Source organism: Salmo trutta, chromosome 39 (genome assembly GCF_901001165.1).
Source record: "Salmo trutta chromosome 39, fSalTru1.1, whole genome shotgun sequence".
Taxonomy (NCBI): domain Eukaryota; kingdom Metazoa; phylum Chordata; class Actinopteri; order Salmoniformes; family Salmonidae; genus Salmo; species Salmo trutta.
Window position 1 is genome coordinate 3159824 of NC_042995.1, and position 21220 is coordinate 3181043.

Consider the following 21220-nt stretch of genomic DNA (forward strand, 5'->3'; position numbering starts at 1 on the left):
ACTCATTTCGATTTGAGACCCACCGTAGCAAAGTTGAGTCCACTGGGTAGTGCTCTGGTTTAACCAAATACTTGATTTGGCCAGAGGAAGAGCTGAATCGAGAAGTGTTACTTGGCCCAAAATCTGTCCCCGGATATAAGCCCACAAAGTGAGGACTTTTTGTATGGAGGTCAATGAGTGTGCAGTTAGGTCAACACATTTAACTAATTTGCTACGTGAGGCTTATTTGATCGAATATAAATGTCGTTAGGTTGTTACGAATGCACTGATGTGTGGACGCACGTGGCATTTCGGCAACTTTGTGGGGGGAAAAATACTTCACATGCTTCATAAACAACAGGTGTAGAGTACACGTAGCACTAGACAAGGCCTGCAGGTGGCCATATTGAGTCGTTTTTATCTTACATCCAAGGGGAAACGCTTACTTGTGGGCATGAGATAATACTTTATCGGACCTGTGCCTGTCATAGATGGAGCATGGGAATTGCCATTGAGGGCTTCTATAATTTTAACGTAGTCAACTGGGTAGAGATTCCTGAGTTAGGCACAATCAACAAAGAGAATTTAGTACTTTAAAATGGCGCTTCCCATGCGGTCACAGACGCTATAATGGCACGGATACAAAGACAACTACTCTATCGCTATGGCCTGTTCACACGCGTATATGCCCTTGTACTACATATAATTATTTCGCCTCCTCCCGCCTGCCTTCCATCTTTGAGGACATGTATTTCCATTGTTAGTGTTCACTTGACTATCTTGTCGATATAATGGACACTAAGATTGGTGCCGCGTTCGAAACAACTGGTAACTCGGATATCTCCGACTTCAGTGTGTTCAAACAATTTGGAACTCGGAAAAAAACTCCGACTGGGAAAAATAGATTTGAACGGTCTTCCAACTCGGGAACTCGGACCTCTAAATCTAGAGTGCAACCTGAAAATCACTGACGTCATGATTTGACCTTTTATTTTTCCGAGTTCCCAGTTTAGAACGCAGCATTAGATCACAGGCCTGCGTCATCATTACGCGTTGAATGTACACGGAAGTAGCCAGCAGAAAACAAAAAACAAGATAACAGAAGGTAATTTTTATATATCCACCGCTAACAAACGTAAATATCCCCATGTATTTTCATCACATGTTTATCAATATCAGATAATATTGGCTGATCAGGATTGATCTGCATGCTGCCCTCTTGTCGTTAGCTTGTATTCTCATACCGGTGTGCCACGTTACCAAACAAAATCGTACACTTTTGCAAAGGTTTAGTGAAAGTATATTTGCTTGTGGTGTTGCTACTGCTGTAAAGAACCAAAACGCATAACTTGGGCAGATCACAACCAAGAGTCACTGTAGTGCGGCTAGGAAAGTAGCCGAAAGGTTACTCGTTCGAATAGTTAGGCCAGTAACCGAAAGGTTGTTAGTTTGAATCCCCGAGCCGACAAGGTCAACAAATCTGCCGATGTGTCCTTGAGCAAGGCACTTAGTCCTACTTTCGCCAGGGTCACCGTTGACCGTAACCTCACTCTCCAAGGTTGTCTCAGGAAGAGTTGTGATATGCAAAAAAACACATGTTCAATTCACACATGCGTAAATAGGACAAATATAAACACCCACCAAATTATTATCAATTGCACAGGTGACAGTGAATAATTTATGACAAGTGAAATTGACACTGCATCAATCCGTGGAACATAGTGGAATGGACTGGATTTCATGTTTCAGTATGTTTTTTTACACAAATATATCCCATGTACTCGCCCTCTCTCTCCCATGGCTTTCCACTTGACCTCTCACTTTCAATTCCACTAAACCTGGTCTTTTACCTCGTATGCACTCCATCTCTCTCTCCCAATTCAAGGGGCTTTATTGGCATGGGAAACATGTTTACATTGCCAAAGCACAAGTTCCAAAATAAAGACATTTTGAATGACATATGTCTGTATACAGTGTTGTAGCGATGTGTAAATAGTTCAAGTACAAAATGGAAAATAAATAAATATGGGTTGTGTGTCTCTCTCAGTCCATCTGGGTGTTGGTGTGGTGAGTTATGCCCCAGAGAGGATGGGTCAGACCCTGTGTATCTGTTCCCGCGGCTCCATCACCATCGACAACAAAAGATACTACTTCATCCAGAAACTAGATGAAGGGTAAAACCATCCACATCAGTGAACACTATTACCTATTCTACATGGCAGACGATCATCCCTGTCCCTCCCACACGTATTTGTATTTCAGTCTTCTGTAACGTTACATCTTACTGATCAGGACTCTGGTTTTGTCTGCCTCTTCACTTACTCCTGCTTTCGTTATCTACCCCCTCTCGTTCCCTATTTTCTCTTTCTCTCTCTCGTCTTTTACCTTCCTTCCCTCCATCCCTCCCCTCAACCCAGAGGGTTCAGCTATGTGGACCTGGTGGAGGGGGTGCAGGACGGGCGCTTCTACGCCCTGAAGAGGATCCTGTGCCATGACCGGGAGGGTCGCCAAGAGGCTCAGACGGAGGTGGAGATGCACCGCCTCTTCAGCCACCCCAACATCCTGGGCCTGGCAGGGCACACCTTCATAGAGAGGGGGGGCAAGAGTGAGGCCTGGATACTGCTGCCCTACGTTCAGGTACGTGTACATGTGTGCGCATGTCTATGTACTCACGCCTGTATGTGTGTATTAGAGCCCGGACGTTTTTTTGGGTTCCGGTACCGTTTTTTGGGGGGGTGAGACAAAAGTTACCGATACATCTGCCGATATACTGTTTTACAGCGTGGAAATGAAAAAGTGTGTATGTATGCGTCTTTGTATTCACGCCTGGGTGTGGGTGCTCCTACAGAAGGGCAGTCTGTGGTCAGTGCTAGAGAAGCTGAGGGACAAGGGCAGCTTCATGCCAGAGAGACGCATCCTGAAGGTCCTACAGGGCATCTGTTCTGGACTGAAGGCCATGCATGACAGAGGCTACGCACACAGGTACTGCTACTACACACACGATTATGGTTAGTGGTTCAAATTAGAATGAGGCTCTCTCTATCTCTATCCCTCTCTTTATCTCTCCCGCTCTCCTCTCTCCTCTCAATCAGAGATCTGAAGCCTACCAATGTACTCCTAGAGGAGGATGACAGGCCGCTGCTGATGGACCTGGGTTCTATGAACCGCTCCAGGATGGAGGTCAAGGGGACCAGGGAGGCCATGACAGTACAGGACTGGGCAGCTCAGAGGTGTACTATATCGTACCGCGCCCCTGAGCTCTTTAACGTGGAGAGCCACTGCGTCATCGATGACCGTACAGACATCTGGGTAACGCACACTAGAGTACTACCCCCCCCTTCTCACTTTAGTTTGGTCGGTGGAAACTGTCAGTATTGTACAAGCGATATAACGTAGACCAATTTGTCATAACAGAGATTGTCTTTACCATTGGACTGTGCGATGCTGTTTTGACTCCAGCCATGTAGTCAACATGTTGGGCTCCAGTTAGATTGCTATCTCTCTGTCTCCATCATGCCTGGTGTTTGTTGACCTTGTAGAGACAGTATTCTCTCTCTCTTCCTCTCCAGTCTCTGGGCTGTGTACTGTACAGCATGATGTTCCTGGAGGGGCCCTATGACATGGTGTTCCAGAAAGGAGACAGTGTGGCACTTGCTGTCCAGAACCCAGTTACTATCCCTCAGCCATGCAGGTCAGTCAGTCCGCCTGGCAAGCTAACTCTTATCCTAACCCAGTTACCATCCCTCAGCCCTGCAGGTCAGTCAGTCCCCATGGCAAGCTAACTCTTACTCTAACCCAGTTACCATCCCTCAGCCCTGCAGGTCAGTCAGTCCCCATGGCAAGCTAACTCTTACCCTAACCCAGTTACCATCCCTCAGCCCTGCAGGTCAGTCAGTCCCCATGGCAAGCTAACTCTTACCCTAACCCAGTTACCATCCCTCAGCCCTGCAGGTCAGTCAGTCCCCATGGCAAGCTAACTCTTACCCTAACCCAGTTACCATCCCTCAGCCATGCAGGTCAGTCAGTCCCCATGGCAAGCTAACTCTTACCCTAACCCAGTTACCATCCCTCAGCCCTGCAGGTCAGTCAGTCCCCATGGCAAGCTAACTCTTACCCTAACCCAGTTACCATCCCTCAGCCCTGCAGGTCAGTCAGTCCCCATGGCAAGCTAACTCTTACCCTAACCCAGTTACCATCCCTCAGCCCAACAGGTCAGTCAGCCCCCTTGGCTAGTTAACCTTAACCCCCAGTCACCATCCCTCAGCCCTGCAGGTCAGTCAGCCCCCTTGGCTAGTTAACCTTAACCCCCAGTCACCATCCCTCAGCCCTGCAGGTCAGTCAGCCCCCTTGGCTAGTTAACCTTAACCCCCAGTCACCATCCCTCAGCCCAACAGGTCAGTCAGCCCCCTTGGCTAGTTAACCTTAACCCCCAGTCACCATCCCTCAGCCCAACAGGTCAGTCAGCCCCCCTGGCTAGTTAACCTTAAACCCCCAGTCACCATCCCTCAGCCCAACAGGTCAGTCAGCCCCCTTGGCTAGTTAACCTTAACCCCCAGTTACCATCCCTCAGCCATGCAGGTCAGTCAGTCCCCATGGCAAGCTAACTCTTACCCTAACCCAGTTACCATCCCTCAGCCCTGCAGGTCAGTCAGTCCCCATGGCAAGCTAACTCTTACCCAAACCCAGTTACCATCCCTCAGCCCTGCAGGTCAGTCAGTCCCCATGGCAAGCTAACTCTTACCCTAACCCAGTTACCATCCCTCAGCCCTGCAGGTCAGTCAGTCCCCATGGCAAGCTAACTCTTACCCTAACCCAGTTACCATCCCTCAGCCCTGCAGGTCAGTCAGTCCCCATGGCAAGCTAACTCTTACCCTAACCCAGTTACCATCCCTCAGCCCAACAGGTCAGTCAGTCCCCTGGCTAGTTAACCTTAACCCCCAGTTACCATCCCTCAGCCCTACAGGTCAGTCAGCCCCCTTGGCTAGTTAACCTTAACCCCCAGTTACCATCCCTCAGCCCTACAGGTCAGTCAGCCCCCTGGCTAGTTAACCTTAACCCCCAGTCACCATCCCTCAGCCCAACAGGTCAGTCAGTCCCCTGGCTAGTTAACCTTAACCCCCAGTTACCATCCCTCAGCCCTGCAGGTCAGTCAGTCCCCTGGCTAGTTAACCTTAACCCCCAGTCACCATCCCTCAGCCCTACAGGTCAGTCAGTCCCCTGGCTAGTTAACCTTAACCCCCAGTCACCATCCCTCAGCCCTGCAGGTCAGTCAGTCCCCTGGCTAGTCAACCTTAACCCCCAGTCACCATCCCTCAGCCCTACAGGTCAGTCAGTCCCCTGGCTAGTTAACCTTAACCCCCAGTCACCATCCCTCAGCCCTACAGGTCAGTCAGCCCCCCTGGCTAGTTAACCTTAACCCCCAGTTACCATCCCTCAGCCCAACAGGTCAGTCAGTCCCCTGGCTAGTTAACCTTAACCCCCAGTTACCATCCCTCAGCCCTGCAGGTCAGTCAGCCCCCCTGGCTAGTTAACCTTAACCCCCAGTTACCATCCCTCAGCCCAACAGGTCAGTCAGTCCCCTGGCTAGTTAACCTTAACCCCCAGTTACCATCCCTCAGCCCTGCAGGTCAGTCAGCCCCCTGGCTAGTTAACCTTAACCCCCAGTCACCATCCCTCAGCCCAACAGGTCAGTCAGTCCCCTGGCTAGTTAACCTTAACCCCCAGTTACCATCCCTCAGCCCTGCAGGTCAGTCAGCCCCCCTGGCTAGTTAACCTTAACCCCCAGTCACCATCCCTCAGCCCTGCAGGTCAGTCAGCCCCCTGGCTAGTTAACCTTAACCCCCAGTCACCATCCCTCAGCCCTGCAGGTCAGTCAGCCCCCTGGCTAGTTAACCTTAACCCCCAGTTACCATCCCTCAGCCCTGCAGGTCAGTCAGTCCCCTGGCTAGTTAACCTTAACCCCCAGTCACCATCCCTCAGCCCTGCAGGTCAGTCAGTCCCCTGGCTAGTCAACCTTAACCCCCAGTCACCATCCCTCAGCCCTACAGGTCAGTCAGTCCCCTGGCTAGTTAACCTTAACCCCCAGTCACCATCCCTCAGCCCTACAGGTCAGTCAGCCCCCCTGGCTAGTTAACCTTAACCCCCAGTTACCATCCCTCAGCCCAACAGGTCAGTCAGTCCCCTGGCTAGTTAACCTTAACCCCCAGTCACCATCCCTCAGCCCTGCAGGTCAGTCAGCCCCCTGGCTAGTTAACCTTAACCCCCAGTCACCATCCCTCAGCCCTGCAGGTCAGTCAGCCCCCTGGCTAGTTAACCTTAACCCCCAGTCACCATCCCTCAGCCCTGCAGGTCAGTCAGCCCCCTGGCTAGTTAACCTTAACCCCCAGTCACCATCCCTCAGCCCTGCAGGTCAGTCAGTCCCCTGGCTAGTTAACCTTAACCCCCAGTCACCATCCCTCAGCCCTGCAGGTCAGTCAGTCCCCTGGCTAGTCAACCTTAACCCCCAGTCACCATCCCTCAGCCCTACAGGTCAGTCAGTCCCCTGGCTAGTTAACCTTAACCCCCAGTCACCATCCCTCAGCCCTACAGGTCAGTCAGCCCCCCTGGCTAGTTAACCTTAACCCCCAGTTACCATCCCTCAGCCCAACAGGTCAGTCAGTCCCCTGGCTAGTTAACCTTAACCCCCAGTTACCATCCCTCAGCCCTGCAGGTCAGTCAGCCCCCCTGGCTAGTTAACCTTAACCCCCAGTTACCATCCCTCAGCCCAACAGGTCAGTCAGTCCCCTGGCTAGTTAACCTTAACCCCCAGTTACCATCCCTCAGCCCTGCAGGTCAGTCAGCCCCCTGGCTAGTTAACCTTAACCCCCAGTCACCATCCCTCAGCCCAACAGGTCAGTCAGTCCCCTGGCTAGTTAACCTTAACCCCCAGTTACCATCCCTCAGCCCTGCAGGTCAGTCAGCCCCCCTGGCTAGTTAACCTTAACCCCCAGTCACCATCCCTCAGCCCTGCAGGTCAGTCAGCCCCCTGGCTAGTTAACCTTAACCCCCAGTCACCATCCCTCAGCCCTGCAGGTCAGTCAGCCCCCTGGCTAGTTAACCTTAACCCCCAGTCACCATCCCTCAGCCCTGCAGGTCAGTCAGCCCCCTGGCTAGTTAACCTTAACCCCCAGTCACCATCCCTCAGCCCTGCAGGTCAGTCAGCCCCCTGGCTAGTTAACCTTAACCCCCAGTCACCATCCCTCAGCCCTGCAGGTCAGTCAGCCCCCTGGCTAGTTAACCTTAACCCCCAGTCACCATCCCTCAGCCCTACAGGTCAGTCAGTCCCCTGGCTAGTTAACCTTAACCCCCAGTCACCATCCCTCAGCCCTGCAGGTCAGTCAGTCCCCTGGCTAGTTAACCTTAACCCCCAGTCACCATCCCTCAGCCCTGCAGGTCAGTCAGCCCCCTGGCTAGTTAACCTTAACCCCCAGTCACCATCCCTCAGCCCTGCAGGTCAGTCAGCCCCCTGGCTAGTTAACCTTAACCCCCAGTCACCATCCCTCAGCCCTGCAGGTCAGTCAGTCCCCTGGCTAGTTAACCTTAACCCCCAGTCACCATCCCTCAGCCCTGCAGGTCAGTCAGTCCCCTGGCTAGTTAACCTTAACCCCCAGTCACCATCCCTCAGCCCAACAGGTCAGTCAGCCCCCCTGGCTAGTTAACCTTAACCCCCAGTCACCATCCCTCAGCCCTGCAGGTCAGTCAGTCCCCTGGCTAGTTAACCTTAACCCCCAGTCACCATCCCTCAGCCCTGCAGGTCAGTCAGTCCCCTGGCTAGTTAACCTTAACCCCCAGTCACCATCCCTCAGCCCTACAGGTCAGTCAGTCCCCTGGCTAGTTAACCTTAACCCCCAGTCACCATCCCTCAGCCCTACAGGTCAGTCAGCCCCCCTGGCTAGTTAACCTTAACCCCCAGTTACCATCCCTCAGCCCAACAGGTCAGTCAGTCCCCTGGCTAGTTAACCTTAACCCCCAGTTACCATCCCTCAGCCCTGCAGGTCAGTCAGCCCCCCTGGCTAGTTAACCTTAACCCCCAGTTACCATCCCTCAGCCCAACAGGTCAGTCAGTCCCCTGGCTAGTTAACCTTAACCCCCAGTTACCATCCCTCAGCCCTGCAGGTCAGTCAGCCCCCTGGCTAGTTAACCTTAACCCCCAGTCACCATCCCTCAGCCCTGCAGGTCAGTCAGTCCCCTGGCTAGTCAACCTTAACCCCCAGTCACCATCCCTCAGCCCTACAGGTCAGTCAGTCCCCTGGCTAGTTAACCTTAACCCCCAGTCACCATCCCTCAGCCCTACAGGTCAGTCAGCCCCCCTGGCTAGTTAACCTTAACCCCCAGTTACCATCCCTCAGCCCAACAGGTCAGTCAGTCCCCTGGCTAGTTAACCTTAACCCCCAGTTACCATCCCTCAGCCCTGCAGGTCAGTCAGCCCCCCTGGCTAGTTAACCTTAACCCCCAGTTACCATCCCTCAGCCCAACAGGTCAGTCAGTCCCCTGGCTAGTTAACCTTAACCCCCAGTTACCATCCCTCAGCCCTGCAGGTCAGTCAGCCCCCTGGCTAGTTAACCTTAACCCCCAGTCACCATCCCTCAGCCCAACAGGTCAGTCAGTCCCCTGGCTAGTTAACCTTAACCCCCAGTTACCATCCCTCAGCCCTGCAGGTCAGTCAGCCCCCCTGGCTAGTTAACCTTAACCCCCAGTCACCATCCCTCAGCCCTGCAGGTCAGTCAGCCCCCTGGCTAGTTAACCTTAACCCCCAGTCACCATCCCTCAGCCCTGCAGGTCAGTCAGCCCCCTGGCTAGTTAACCTTAACCCCCAGTCACCATCCCTCAGCCCTGCAGGTCAGTCAGCCCCCTGGCTAGTTAACCTTAACCCCCAGTCACCATCCCTCAGCCCTGCAGGTCAGTCAGCCCCCTGGCTAGTTAACCTTAACCCCCAGTCACCATCCCTCAGCCCTGCAGGTCAGTCAGCCCCCTGGCTAGTTAACCTTAACCCCCAGTCACCATCCCTCAGCCCTACAGGTCAGTCAGTCCCCTGGCTAGTTAACCTTAACCCCCAGTCACCATCCCTCAGCCCTGCAGGTCAGTCAGTCCCCTGGCTAGTTAACCTTAACCCCCAGTCACCATCCCTCAGCCCTGCAGGTCAGTCAGTCCCCTGGCTAGTTAACCTTAACCCCCAGTCACCATCCCTAAGCCCTGCAGGTCAGTCAGCCCCCTGGCTAGTTAACCTTAACCCCCAGTCACCATCCCTCAGCCCTGCAGGTCAGTCAGCCCCCTGGCTAGTTAACCTTAACCCCCAGTCACCATCCCTCAGCCCTGCAGGTCAGTCAGTCCCCTGGCTAGTTAACCTTAACCCCCAGTCACCATCCCTCAGCCCTGCAGGTCAGTCAGTCCCCTGGCTAGTTAACCTTAACCCCCAGTCACCATCCCTCAGCCCAGCAGGTCAGTCAGCCCCCCTGGCTAGTTAACCTTAACCCCCAGTCACCATCCCTCAGCCCTGCAGGTCAGTCAGTCCCCTGGCTAGTTAACCTTAACCCCCAGTCACCATCCCTCAGCCCAACAGGTCAGTCAGCCCCCCTGGCTAGTTAACCTTAACCCCCAGTCACCATCCCTCAGCCCTGCAGGTCAGTCAGTCCCCTGGCTAGTTAACCTTAACCCCCAGTCACCATCCCTCAGCCCTACAGGTCAGTCAGCCCCCCTGGCTAGTTAACCTTAACCCCCAGTTACCATCCCTCAGCCCAACAGGTCAGTCAGTCCCCTGGCTAGTTAACCTTAACCCCCAGTTACCATCCCTCAGCCCTGCAGGTCAGTCAGCCCCCCTGGCTAGTTAACCTTAACCCCCAGTTACCATCCCTCAGCCCAACAGGTCAGTCAGTCCCCTGGCTAGTTAACCTTAACCCCCAGTTACCATCCCTCAGCCCTGCAGGTCAGTCAGCCCCCTGGCTAGTTAACCTTAACCCCCAGTCACCATCCCTCAGCCCAACAGGTCAGTCAGTCCCCTGGCTAGTTAACCCTAACCCCCAGTTACCATCCCTCAGCCCTGCAGGTCAGTCAGCCCCCCTGGCTAGTTAACCTTAACCCCCAGTTACCATCCCTCAGCCCAACAGGTCAGTCAGTCCCCTGGCTAGTTAACCTTAACCCCCAGTTACCATCCCTCAGCCCTGCAGGTCAGTCAGCCCCCCTGGCTAGTTAACCTTAACCCCCAGTTACCATCCCTCAGCCCAACAGGTCAGTCAGTCCCCTGGCTAGTTAACCTTAACCCCCAGTTACCATCCCTCAGCCCTGCAGGTCAGTCAGCCCCCTGGCTAGTTAACCTTAACCCCCAGTCACCATCCCTCAGCCCAACAGGTCAGTCAGTCCCCTGGCTAGTTAACCTTAACCCCCAGTTACCATCCCTCAGCCCTGCAGGTCAGTCAGCCCCCCTGGCTAGTTAACCTTAACCCCCAGTCACCATCCCTCAGCCCTGCAGGTCAGTCAGCCCCCTGGCTAGTTAACCTTAACCCCCAGTCACCATCCCTCAGCCCTGCAGGTCAGTCAGCCCCCTGGCTAGTTAACCTTAACCCCCAGTCACCATCCCTCAGCCCTGCAGGTCAGTCAGCCCCCTGGCTAGTTAACCTTAACCCCCAGTCACCATCCCTCAGCCCTGCAGGTCAGTCAGCCCCCTGGCTAGTTAACCTTAACCCCCAGTCACCATCCCTCAGCCCTGCAGGTCAGTCAGCCCCCTGGCTAGTTAACCTTAACCCCCAGTCACCATCCCTCAGCCCTGCAGGTCAGTCAGCCCCCTGGCTAGTTAACCTTAACCCCCAGTCACCATCCCTCAGCCCTGCTGGTCAGTCAGTCCCCTGGCTAGTTAACCTTAATCCCCAGTCACCATCCCTCAGCCCTGCAGGTCAGTCAGTCCCCTGGCTAGTTAACCTTAACCCCCAGTCACCATCCCTCAGCCCTGCAGGTCAGTCAGTCCCCTGGCTAGTTAACCTTAACCCCCAGTCACCATCCCTCAGCCCTGCAGGTCAGTCAGTCCCCTGGCTAGTTAACCTTAACCCCCAGTCACCATCCCTCAGCCCTGCAGGTCAGTCAGCCCCCTGGCTAGTTAACCTTAACCCCCAGTCACCATCCCTCAGCCCTGCAGGTCAGTCAGCCCCCTGGCTAGTTAACCTTAACCCCCAGTCACCATCCCTCAGCCCTGCAGGTCAGTCAGTCCCCTGGCTAGTTAACCTTAACCCCCAGTCACCATCCCTCAGCCCTGCAGGTCAGTCAGTCCCCTGGCTAGTTAACCTTAACCCCCAGTCACCATCCCTCAGCCCAACAGGTCAGTCAGCCCCCCTGGCTAGTTAACCTTAACCCCCAGTCACCATCCCTCAGCCCTGCAGGTCAGTCAGTCCCCTGGCTAGTTAACCTTAACCCCCAGTCACCATCCCTCAGCCCTGCAGGTCAGTCCCCATGGCTAGTCAACCCCTAGTTACTCTTCAATCCATCACCCTCTCAGCTTTCAAGGCTAGCAAACTAGAATTTATTGATTCCAAACAGGCGCCTACCACCTAGGCACTCCTGCAGATCTAAAATGATAGGATAGATTTACGCATTTTTCATCTTGCCTTTTCATAGGTTGTATGGAATTTATATAATTTACAGTATGTATTTTTTTCTCAAGTTACTCTGGAAGTTTCTTTAGTATATATATTTGTTATTCTGGTAGTTTATTTTTCTCCAGTTATTCTGGTAGTTTCTCAGTATACAGTTGAAGTCTGAAGTTTACTTACACTTAGGCTGGAGTCATTAAAACTCAATTTTCAACCACTCCACAAATTTCTTATTAACAAACTATAGTTTTGGCAAGTCGGTTAGGACATCTACTTTATGCATGACACAAATAATTTTTCAAAAAATTGTTTACAGACAGATTATTTCACTTATAATTCACTGTATCGCAATTCTAGTGGGTCAGAAGTTTACGTACACTAAGTTGACTGTGCCTTTAAACAGCTTGGAAAATTCCAGAAAAGGATGTCATGGCTTTAGAAGCTTCTGATAGGCTAATTGACATCATTTGAGTCAATTGGAGGTGTACCTGTGGATGTATTTCAAGGCCTATTTCAGTGCCTCTTTGCTTGACATCATAGGAAAATCAAAAGAAATCAGCCAAGACCTCAGAAAAAAATTGTAGACCTCTACAAGTCTGATTCATCCTTGGGAGCAATTTCCAAATGCCTGAAGGTACCACGTTCATCTGTACAAACAATAGTACGCAAGTATAAACACCATTGGGCCACACAGCTGTCATACCGCTCAGGAAGGAGACGCGTTCTGTCTCCTAGAGATGAACGTACTTTGGTGCGAAAAGTGCAAATCAATCCCAGAACAACAGCAAAGGACCTTGTGAAGATGCTGCAGGAAACGGGTACAAAAGTATCTATATCCACAGTAAAACAAGTCCTATATCGACATAACCTGAAAGGCCGCTCAGCAAGGAAGAAGCTACTGCTCCAAAACCGCCATAAAAAAACAGACTACAGTTTGCAACTGCACATGTGGACAAAGATCATACTTTTTGGAGAAATGCCCTCTGGTCTGATGAAACAAAAATATAACTGTTTGGCCATAATGACCATTGTTATGTTTGGAGGAATAAGGGGGAGGCTTGCAATCCGAAGAACAACCATCCCAACCTTGAAGCACAGGGGAGGCAGCATCATGTTGCGGGGGTGCTTTGCTGCAGGAAGGACTGGTACACTTCACAAAATAGATGGCATCCCGAGGAAGGAAAATTATGTGGATTTATTGAAGCAACATCTCAAGACATAAGCTATTTTGCCACAACTTTGGAAGTATGCTTGGGGTCATTGTCCATTTGGAAGACCCATTTGCGACCAAGCTTTGACTTCCTGACTGAAGGACAACAAAGTCAAGGTATTGGAGTGGCCATCACAAAGCCCTGACCTCAATCCTATATAAAATTTGTGGGCAGAACTGAAAAAGCGTGTGCGAGCAAGGAGGCCTACAAACCTGACTCAGTTACAGCAGCTCTGTCAGGAGGAATGGGCCAAAATTCACCCAACTTATTGTGGGAAGCTTGGGGACGGCTACCGAAACGTTTGGCCTAAGTTAAACAATTTAAAGGCAATGCTACCAAATACTAATTGAGTGTATGTAAACTTCTGACCCACTGGGAATGTGATGAAAAAAATAAAAGCTGAAAGAAATAATTCTCTCTACTATTATTCTGACATTTCACATTCTTAAAATAAAGTGGTGATCTAACTGACCTAAGACAGGGAATTTTTACTAGGATTAAATGTCAGGAATTGTGGAAAACTGAGTTTAAATGTAGTTGGCTAAGGTGTATGTAAACGTCCGACTTCAACTGTATATATTTCTTCTGCAGTTACTTTGGTAGTTTCTAAGTATATATTTGTTCTCCAGTTATTCTGTTTCTTAATATATATTTGTTCTCCAGTTACTCTAGTAGTTTCTCAGTATATATTTGTTCTCCAGTTACTCTGGTAGTTTCTCAGTATATATTTGTTCTGCAGTTATTCTGGTAGTTTCTCAGTATATATTTGTTCTCTAGTTATTCTGGTAGTTTCTCAGTATATATTTGTTCTCTACTTACTCTGGTATTTTCTCAGTATATATTTGTTATGCAGTTATTCTGGTATTTTCTCAGTATATATTTGTTATGCAGTTATTCTGGTAGTTTCTCAGTATATATTTGTTATGCAGTTATTCTGGTAGTTTCTCAGTATATATTTGTTATGCAGTTATTCTGGTAGTTTCTCAGTATATATTTGTTATGCAGTTACTCTGGTAGTTTCTCAGTATATATTTGTTCTCTAGTTATTCTGGTAGTTTCTCAGTATATATTTGTTCTCTAGTTATTCTGGTAGTTTCTCAGTATATATTGTTCTGCAGTTATTCTGGTAGTTTCTCAGTATATATTTGTTATGCAGTTATTCTGGTAGTTTCTCAGTATATATTTGTTATGCAGTTATTCTGGTATTTTCTCAGTATATATTTGTTCTCCAGTTACTCTGGTAGTTTCTCAGTATATATTTGTTCTCTAGTTATTCTGGTAGTTTCTCAGTATATATTTGTTCTCTAGTTACTCTGGTAGTTTCTCAGTATATATTTGTTATGCAGTTATTCTGGTATTTTCTCAGTATATATTTGTTCTCCAGTTACTCTGGTAGTTTCTCAGTATATATTTGTTCTCTAGTTACTCTGGTAGTTTCTCAGTATATATTTGTTCTCTAGTTACTCTGGTAGTTTCTCAGTATATATTTGTTCTCTAGTTACTCTGGTAGTTTGTCAGTATACACTGCATTCGGAAAATTTTCAGACCCCTTGACTTTATCCAGATTTTGTTACGTTACAGCCATATTCTATAATGGATCAAATTGCCCCCCCCCATCAATCTACACACAATATCCCATAATGACAAAGCAAAAACGGGTTTTTAGAAGTTTTTCAAATGTATTATTTAAAAAAAAATAAAAAAAAAGTGATGTCACATTTACATACAGTGGGGGAAAAAAGTATTTGATCCCCTGCTGATTTTGTACGTTTGCCCACTTACAAAGAAATGATCAGTCTATAATTTTAATGGTAGGTTTATATGAACAGTGAGAGACAGAATAACAACAAAAAAATCCAGAAAAACGCATGTCAAAAATGTTATAAAATGATTTGCATTTTAATGAGGGAAATAAATATTTAACCCCTCTGCAAAACATGACTTAGTACTTGGTGGCAAAACCCTTGTTGGCAATCACAGAGGTCAGACATTTCTTGTAGTTGGCCACCAGGTTTGCACACATCTCAGGAGGGATTTTGTCCCACTCCTCTTTGCAGATCTTCTCCAAGTCATTAAGGTTTCGAGGCTGACGTTTGGCAACTTGAACCTTCAGCTCCCTCCACAGATTTTCTATGGGATTGAGGTCTGGAGACTGGCTAGGCCACTCCAGGACCTTAATGTGCTTCTTCTTGAGCCACTCCTTTGTTGCCTTGGCCGTGTGTTTTGGGTCATTGTCATGCTGGAATACCCATCCACGACCCATTTTCAATGCCCTGGCTGAGGGAAGGAGGTTCTCACCCAAGATTTGACAGTACATGGCCCCGTCAAATGAAGCGGTGAAGTTGTCCTGTCCCCTTAGCAGAAAAACACCCCCAAAACATAATGTTTCCACCATGTTTGACGGTGGAGATGGTGTTCTTGGGGTCATAGGCAGCGTTCCTCCTCCTCCAAACACAGCGAGTTGAGTTGATGCCAAAGAGCTCCATTTTGGTCTCATTTGACCACAACACTTTCACCAGTTGTCCTCTCAATCATTCAGATGTTCATTGGCAAACTTCAGACGGGCATGTATATGTATTCTTGAGCAGGGGGACCTTGTGGGCACTGCAGGATTTCAGTCCTTCACGGCGTAGTGTGTTACCAATTGTTTTCTTGGTGACTATGGTCCCAGCTGCCTTGAGATCATTGACAAGATCCTCCCTTGTAGTTCTGGGCTGATTCCTCACCGTTCTCATGATCATTGCAACTCCACGAGGTGAGATCTTGCATGGAGCCCCAGGCCGAGGGATATTGACAGTTCTTTTGTGTTTCTTCCATTTGCGAATAATCGCACCAAATGTTGTCACCTTCTCACCAAGCTGCTTGGCGATGGTCTTGTAGCCCATTCCAGCCTTGTGTAGGCCTACAATCTTGTCCCTGACATCCTTGGAGAGCTCTTTGGTCTTGGCCATGGTGGAGAGTTTGGAATCTGATTGATTGATTGCTTCTGTGGACAGGTGTCTTTTATACAGGTAACAAGCTGCGGTTAGGAGCACTCCCTTTAAGAGTGTGCTCCTAATCTCAGCTCGTTACCTGTATAAAAGACACCTGGGAGCCAGAAATCTTTCTGATTGAGAGGGGGTCAAATACTTATTTCCCTCATTAAAATGCTAATCAATTTATAACATTTTTGACATGCGTTTTTCTCGATATTTTTGTTGTTATTCTGTCTCTCACTGTTCAAATAAACCTACCATTAAAATTATAGACTGATCATTTCTTTGTCAGTGGGCAAACGTACAAAATCAGCAGGGGATCAAATACTTTTTTCCCCCACTGTAAGTATTCAGGCCCTTTACTCAGGATTTTGTTGAAGCACCGTTGGTAGTGATTTAAAGCCTAGATTTTTCTTGGATATGACGCTACAAGCTTGGCACACCTGTATTTGGGGAGTTTCTCCCATTCTTCTCTGCAGATCCTTTCAAGCTCTGTCAGATTGGATTGGGAGCGTTGCTGCACAGCTATTTTCAGGTCTCTCCAGAGATGTTCGATCGGGTTCAAGTCCGGGTTCTGGCTGGGCCACTCAAGGACATTCAGAGACTTGTCCCGAAGCCACTCTTGCGTTGTCTTGGCTGTGTGCTTTAGATTGTTGTCCTGTTGGACGGTGAACCATCACCCTATCTGAGGTCCTGAGCGATCTGGAGCAGCTTTTCATCAAGGATCTCTCTGTACTTTGCTCCGTTCATCTTTCCCTCAATCCTGACTAGTCTCCCAGTCCCTGACGCTGAAAAACATCCCCACAGCATGATGCTGCCACCACCATGCTTCACTGTAGGGATGGTGCCAGGTTTCCTCCAGACGTGGCACTTGGCATTCTGGTCAAAGAGTTCAATCATGGTTTCATCAGACCAGACAATCTTGTTTCTCATGTTCTGAGTCCTTTAGGTGCCTTTTTCGTTAAGTCCAAGCGGGCTGTCATGTGCCTTTTACTGAGGAGTTGCTTCCATCTGGCTACTCTACCATCAAGACCTGATTGGTGGAGTGCTGCGGAGAGGGTTGTACTTCTGGAAGTTTCTCCCATCTTCATAGAGGAACTCTGGAGCTCTGTCAGACCATCGGGTTCTTGGTCACCTGCCTGACCAAGGCCCTTCTCCCTCAATTGCTCATACTCTAGTAGTTTCTCAGTATATATTTGTTCTCCAGTTACTCTGGTATTTTCTCAGTATATATTTGTTCTCCAGTTATTCTGGTAGTTTCTCAGTATATATTGTTCTCCAGTTATTCTGGTAGTTTCTCAGTATATATTGTTCTCCAGTTGCTCTGGTAGTTTCTCAGTATATATTTGTTCTCTAGTTACTCTGGTAGTTTCTCAGTATATATTTGTTCTCTAGTTACTCTAGTAGTTTCTCAGTATATATTTGTTCTCTAGTTACTCTGGTAGTTTCTCAGTATATATTTGTTCTCTAGTTACTCTGGTAGTTTCTCAGTATATATTGTTCTCCAGTTACTCTGGTAGTTTCTCAGTATATATTTGTTCTCTAGTTACTCTGGTAGTTTCTCAGTATATATTTGTTCTGCAGTTATTCTGGTAGTTTCTCAGTATATATTGTTCTGCAGTTATTCTGGTAGTTTCTCAGTATATATTTGTTCTCTAGTTACTCTGGTAGTTTCTCAGTATATATTTGTTCTCTAGTTACTCTGGTAGTTTCTCAGTATATATTGTTCTCCAGTTACTCTGGTAGTTTCTCAGTATATATTTGTTCTCTAGTTACTCTGGTAGTTTCTCAGTATATATTTGTTCTGCAGTTATTCTGGTAGTTTCTCAGTATATATTGTTCTGCAGTTATTCTGGTAGTTTCTCAGTATATATTTGTTCTCTAGTTATTCTGGTAGTTTCTCAGTATATATTTGTTCTGCAGTTATTCTGGTAGTTTCTCAGTATATATTGTTCTCTAGTTACTCTGGTAGTTTCTCAGTATATATTGTTCTGCAGTTATTCTGGTAGTTTCTCAGTATATATTTGTTCTCTAGTTATTCTGGTAGTTTCTCAGTATATATTTGTTCTCTAGTTATTCTGGTAGTTTCTCAGTATATATTTGTTCTGCAGTTATTCTGGTAGTTTCTCAGTATATATTGTTCTCTAGTTACTCTGGTAGTTTCTCAGTGTCTTATAGGTGTTTTTGTTGTTTCCCTCCAGTTACTCTGAAGGCCTGCAGAACCTGCTGAGCTCCATCATGGTGTCCAACCCCCAGGAAAGACCCGACGTCAACTGGATCCTGGACCAGATACAGGACATGACGTGTTCCAGCCCCAACACACAGACCAATATGGTATGATGCTTCTGATTGGGGAACCATGGCAAGCCTGGTTCCCCTCTGGTTCCCACCTCTGTGGGTGATGAACTTTGAACTTTATGACCTCTGGACTGTTGTTATGGCGACCCTGACCTCGTTGTTTTCCTCTAGTCTTAGAAGCTCAGGGGATCCTACCCCATACACACACACACGCTATTCTGCAGTTGAAACCACATAGACTTACGTCACAAGTCCTCACTGTCCTCCATATGCATGTACAACAATATGCTCCTACACAGTGTCGGTCAACTCCACATCCAGCTCCCCTTGGGGACATTGAGATTTGGGTGGAGCCATTTTATGACTGCTAGTGAATAGGAAACCCCATGGGTTAAACTATCATCAGACACTACGGTTGAAGGGGGCACCGGACCAGGAAAAGGACCTATGGTAAATTCCAGACAGACGGTTTCCATGGAAATGTACTCGGCCATATCTTAATATCAGCTTCAAAGGGATTTTAATAATAACTTGATTCCAGACCTGGGTTCAATACATGAGTATTTGTTATTTAAATACTTTTTCTGTATATTTTAGTATTTTCAAATACACAGCCCAAATGTAATTTATTTATTTGAGTATTTAAATGGTTATTTGTAAAAACCAAATAGTCGACCAAATTGTATTTGAAAGTATTTTCAAATTCTATTTTCAAATACCTGGGTTAAATGCATGGGAGTGTATTTGAGTGTTTTCACATACTTTCCAAGTGTATTTCCAAATACATTCCAATATTCATCTACTTGTTTTTTCAAATAACGGTTATCTGATTGTTTTGAAATGTATTGAAAAGCAATTGAAATACCTGAAATAGTATTTTAAACCCAGGTCTGCTTGATTCATCCTTATCACATCTGAGCTTCTCTCAAGTCCATCAGAACTCTATTTATTTGTCATCATCACATAATGCTATACTGTAACAATTCTCTATTTTCCATGTGTGACACGTTCATTTAGGCCTGTATGTGTTTGGCAATACCTCACCTGATTCTGTTTTGAGTGTCAATAGGAAGATAAGTTCATCTGGTTTTAACTCTCTCAGCAGGTTTTGCTCAGTTAACTCTCACTACAGTTGCTTGATAGGAACTTTTTAATGGTTTCTTTTTAAACTATTATTTTTGTGTGTGCATCTATTTAAGGAGCAATGATTTATTTGTCTGTGTATGCTGTATGAATGTTCTAAGTAAGCCAATGAAGTTGGAATGTAGGCATTATTGATGATTTCAATGGAACAATGTAGAATGTACTGGAACTATAAATGGTTGTTGTTGGCCATTTCGGACTGTTTGTAGCCTAATTCAGCCCGTCCAGGAATTTGAGATATTGTGGTAAAATAATAGGGAATTGCATAATACTGTTAATACAACACTGAAGGCTTTGCTTGTTTCTCATAAGACTGATTTTATTTTATTTTACATTTGTGGTACATCTTAATTTGTTATGCATAAGAGGCCCTTTTCACATACTTTTAGAGTTGTCTGAGGGCCTGACGTTCTTGACGTTGTCATGTGGCTTTTATTCCACACGGGGGAGCCGTGTCCTACACGTTGGTCAAAGCAGACGGAGTCGGGTCTCAAAATGTTGTCTTAGTTTCGCCAGACCTGTAGATCTGAGAAAGACTCACTCAGTATGTGAACATATGCAAAACCTCTACTCTGATAAACACCAGGGAATAAAATGGTACTGATTCTGATTGGTTCTTTCTCTTTTTGCTCCAATACATTCCATGATAACATTACATTTGCCAATACCTTCCCTTGCTGTTGATAAAAAGGGCAGGGCCAGCGGTTTTCATTGGAAATTAAAAGTTCTATATTACAATTACATGTTTTAACTTTACTTATGGGATTGTTAGCAGTGAAGAAAGGAGGATGAGCGTGATGCCAGAGAGAACCAGAAGGTGCCGCTGGAAGCTCAATGACAGAGGCATGGATAATGTGCAGAGTGCAGGCCAGATGACCTTTAGCTTGTAGCTGTGTACACAGCCCTATATGTTGCTTTAAGTGTGTGTACGCACAGCCACAGTCTTGGATGGGCTGTGTGTGCGGACTACAAGGTATGAAACAATTATCAGAAACTGTTTACTGCGCCTGGATTTACAGCCCTGTGGATCACTAGGGTCAAAGTGACGTCGTACCTCACTCCTCATCCTAATCAATCTGAGACGGTCATAAACCTCACAGACATAACCCACAGCAGAAACGACTGACACATGAAAACACACACTAACACTAGAGGAATTCATTACACTTTAATTAACGTTTTCACCAACCAAATACACCCCCATACAGGAGGTCGGCCCACCCATAGTCCAGACTCCCTTGGGACAGTATTCATTACACACAGACTGTGTTTACGGGTTGAGGAGCAGAGGAAAGGGACCCCCATTGGCCTAGCAGGTTGAGGAGGAGAGGGACCCCCCCCCCCATTGGTCCACTACCTTTAATTCACCATCATCTGCCTGATGATGTCATGCAATACCAGAACAAGGTCAACACAATGCTGGTTCCATTTCAACACCCATCTTCCTCTTCTTTTCCTTTGTGAGTCCATAAAGGCCATGGATGTGTGTGTGTGTGTGTGTACGTCTTGTCTAGGTGTTTTTGTGTTTCATTGTGAAGGTCTATTCCCAATACCGTAATTAGTCCCCCCTCCCCAGTATTCAGAGCGGCGCTCACACCATAAACCATCTGGATGCTTTATTGATTTGGTGATGAATCAATTAGTGAATTATTTAATGAGCTGGGAATTATGGGTCAGTTCTGAACTGCTCCCACCCTGCACTGTTCCCAGGTCTCTCTAAATCATCATCACTTCATCACTACCTGCCTAGCCTAGTTGACTGTGTGGGGGCTACTCTGGTGAGTGTGTGTGTAGTGGGGGGGTACTCTGGTGTGTGAGATGGGATGTGAAGCTAACTGAAGAACACTAGCTTTAGAACACCCTTAGTAAATCTAGCTGGCTGATACACCTCTGATCTCACAGAGCCAAACCAGCCAGACACAACATAGCACGGCACCTTGTCACAGAGCACAACACAGCTGTGTGTGTGTGTGTGTGTGTGTGTGTGTGTGGGAGGTTC

The 21220-nt window shown here is 47.7% G+C and overlaps 1 protein-coding gene across 1 annotated transcript; it reads left to right on the forward strand.

Annotated features, from left to right (window-relative positions):
* Positions 1 to 428: 428 nt before the first annotated feature.
* LOC115179718 (serine/threonine-protein kinase 16) lies at positions 429 to 19831 on the forward strand. The gene is made up of 7 exons (XM_029741401.1): positions 429 to 1084; positions 2027 to 2153; positions 2397 to 2616; positions 2828 to 2961; positions 3072 to 3288; positions 3549 to 3670; positions 17982 to 19831. Exons 2-7 carry the CDS (start codon positions 2068 to 2070, stop codon positions 18118 to 18120), a joined length of 918 nt encoding a protein of 305 aa, XP_029597261.1. The 5' UTR covers positions 429 to 1084; positions 2027 to 2067; the 3' UTR covers positions 18121 to 19831.
* Positions 19832 to 21220: the final 1389 nt, after the last annotated feature.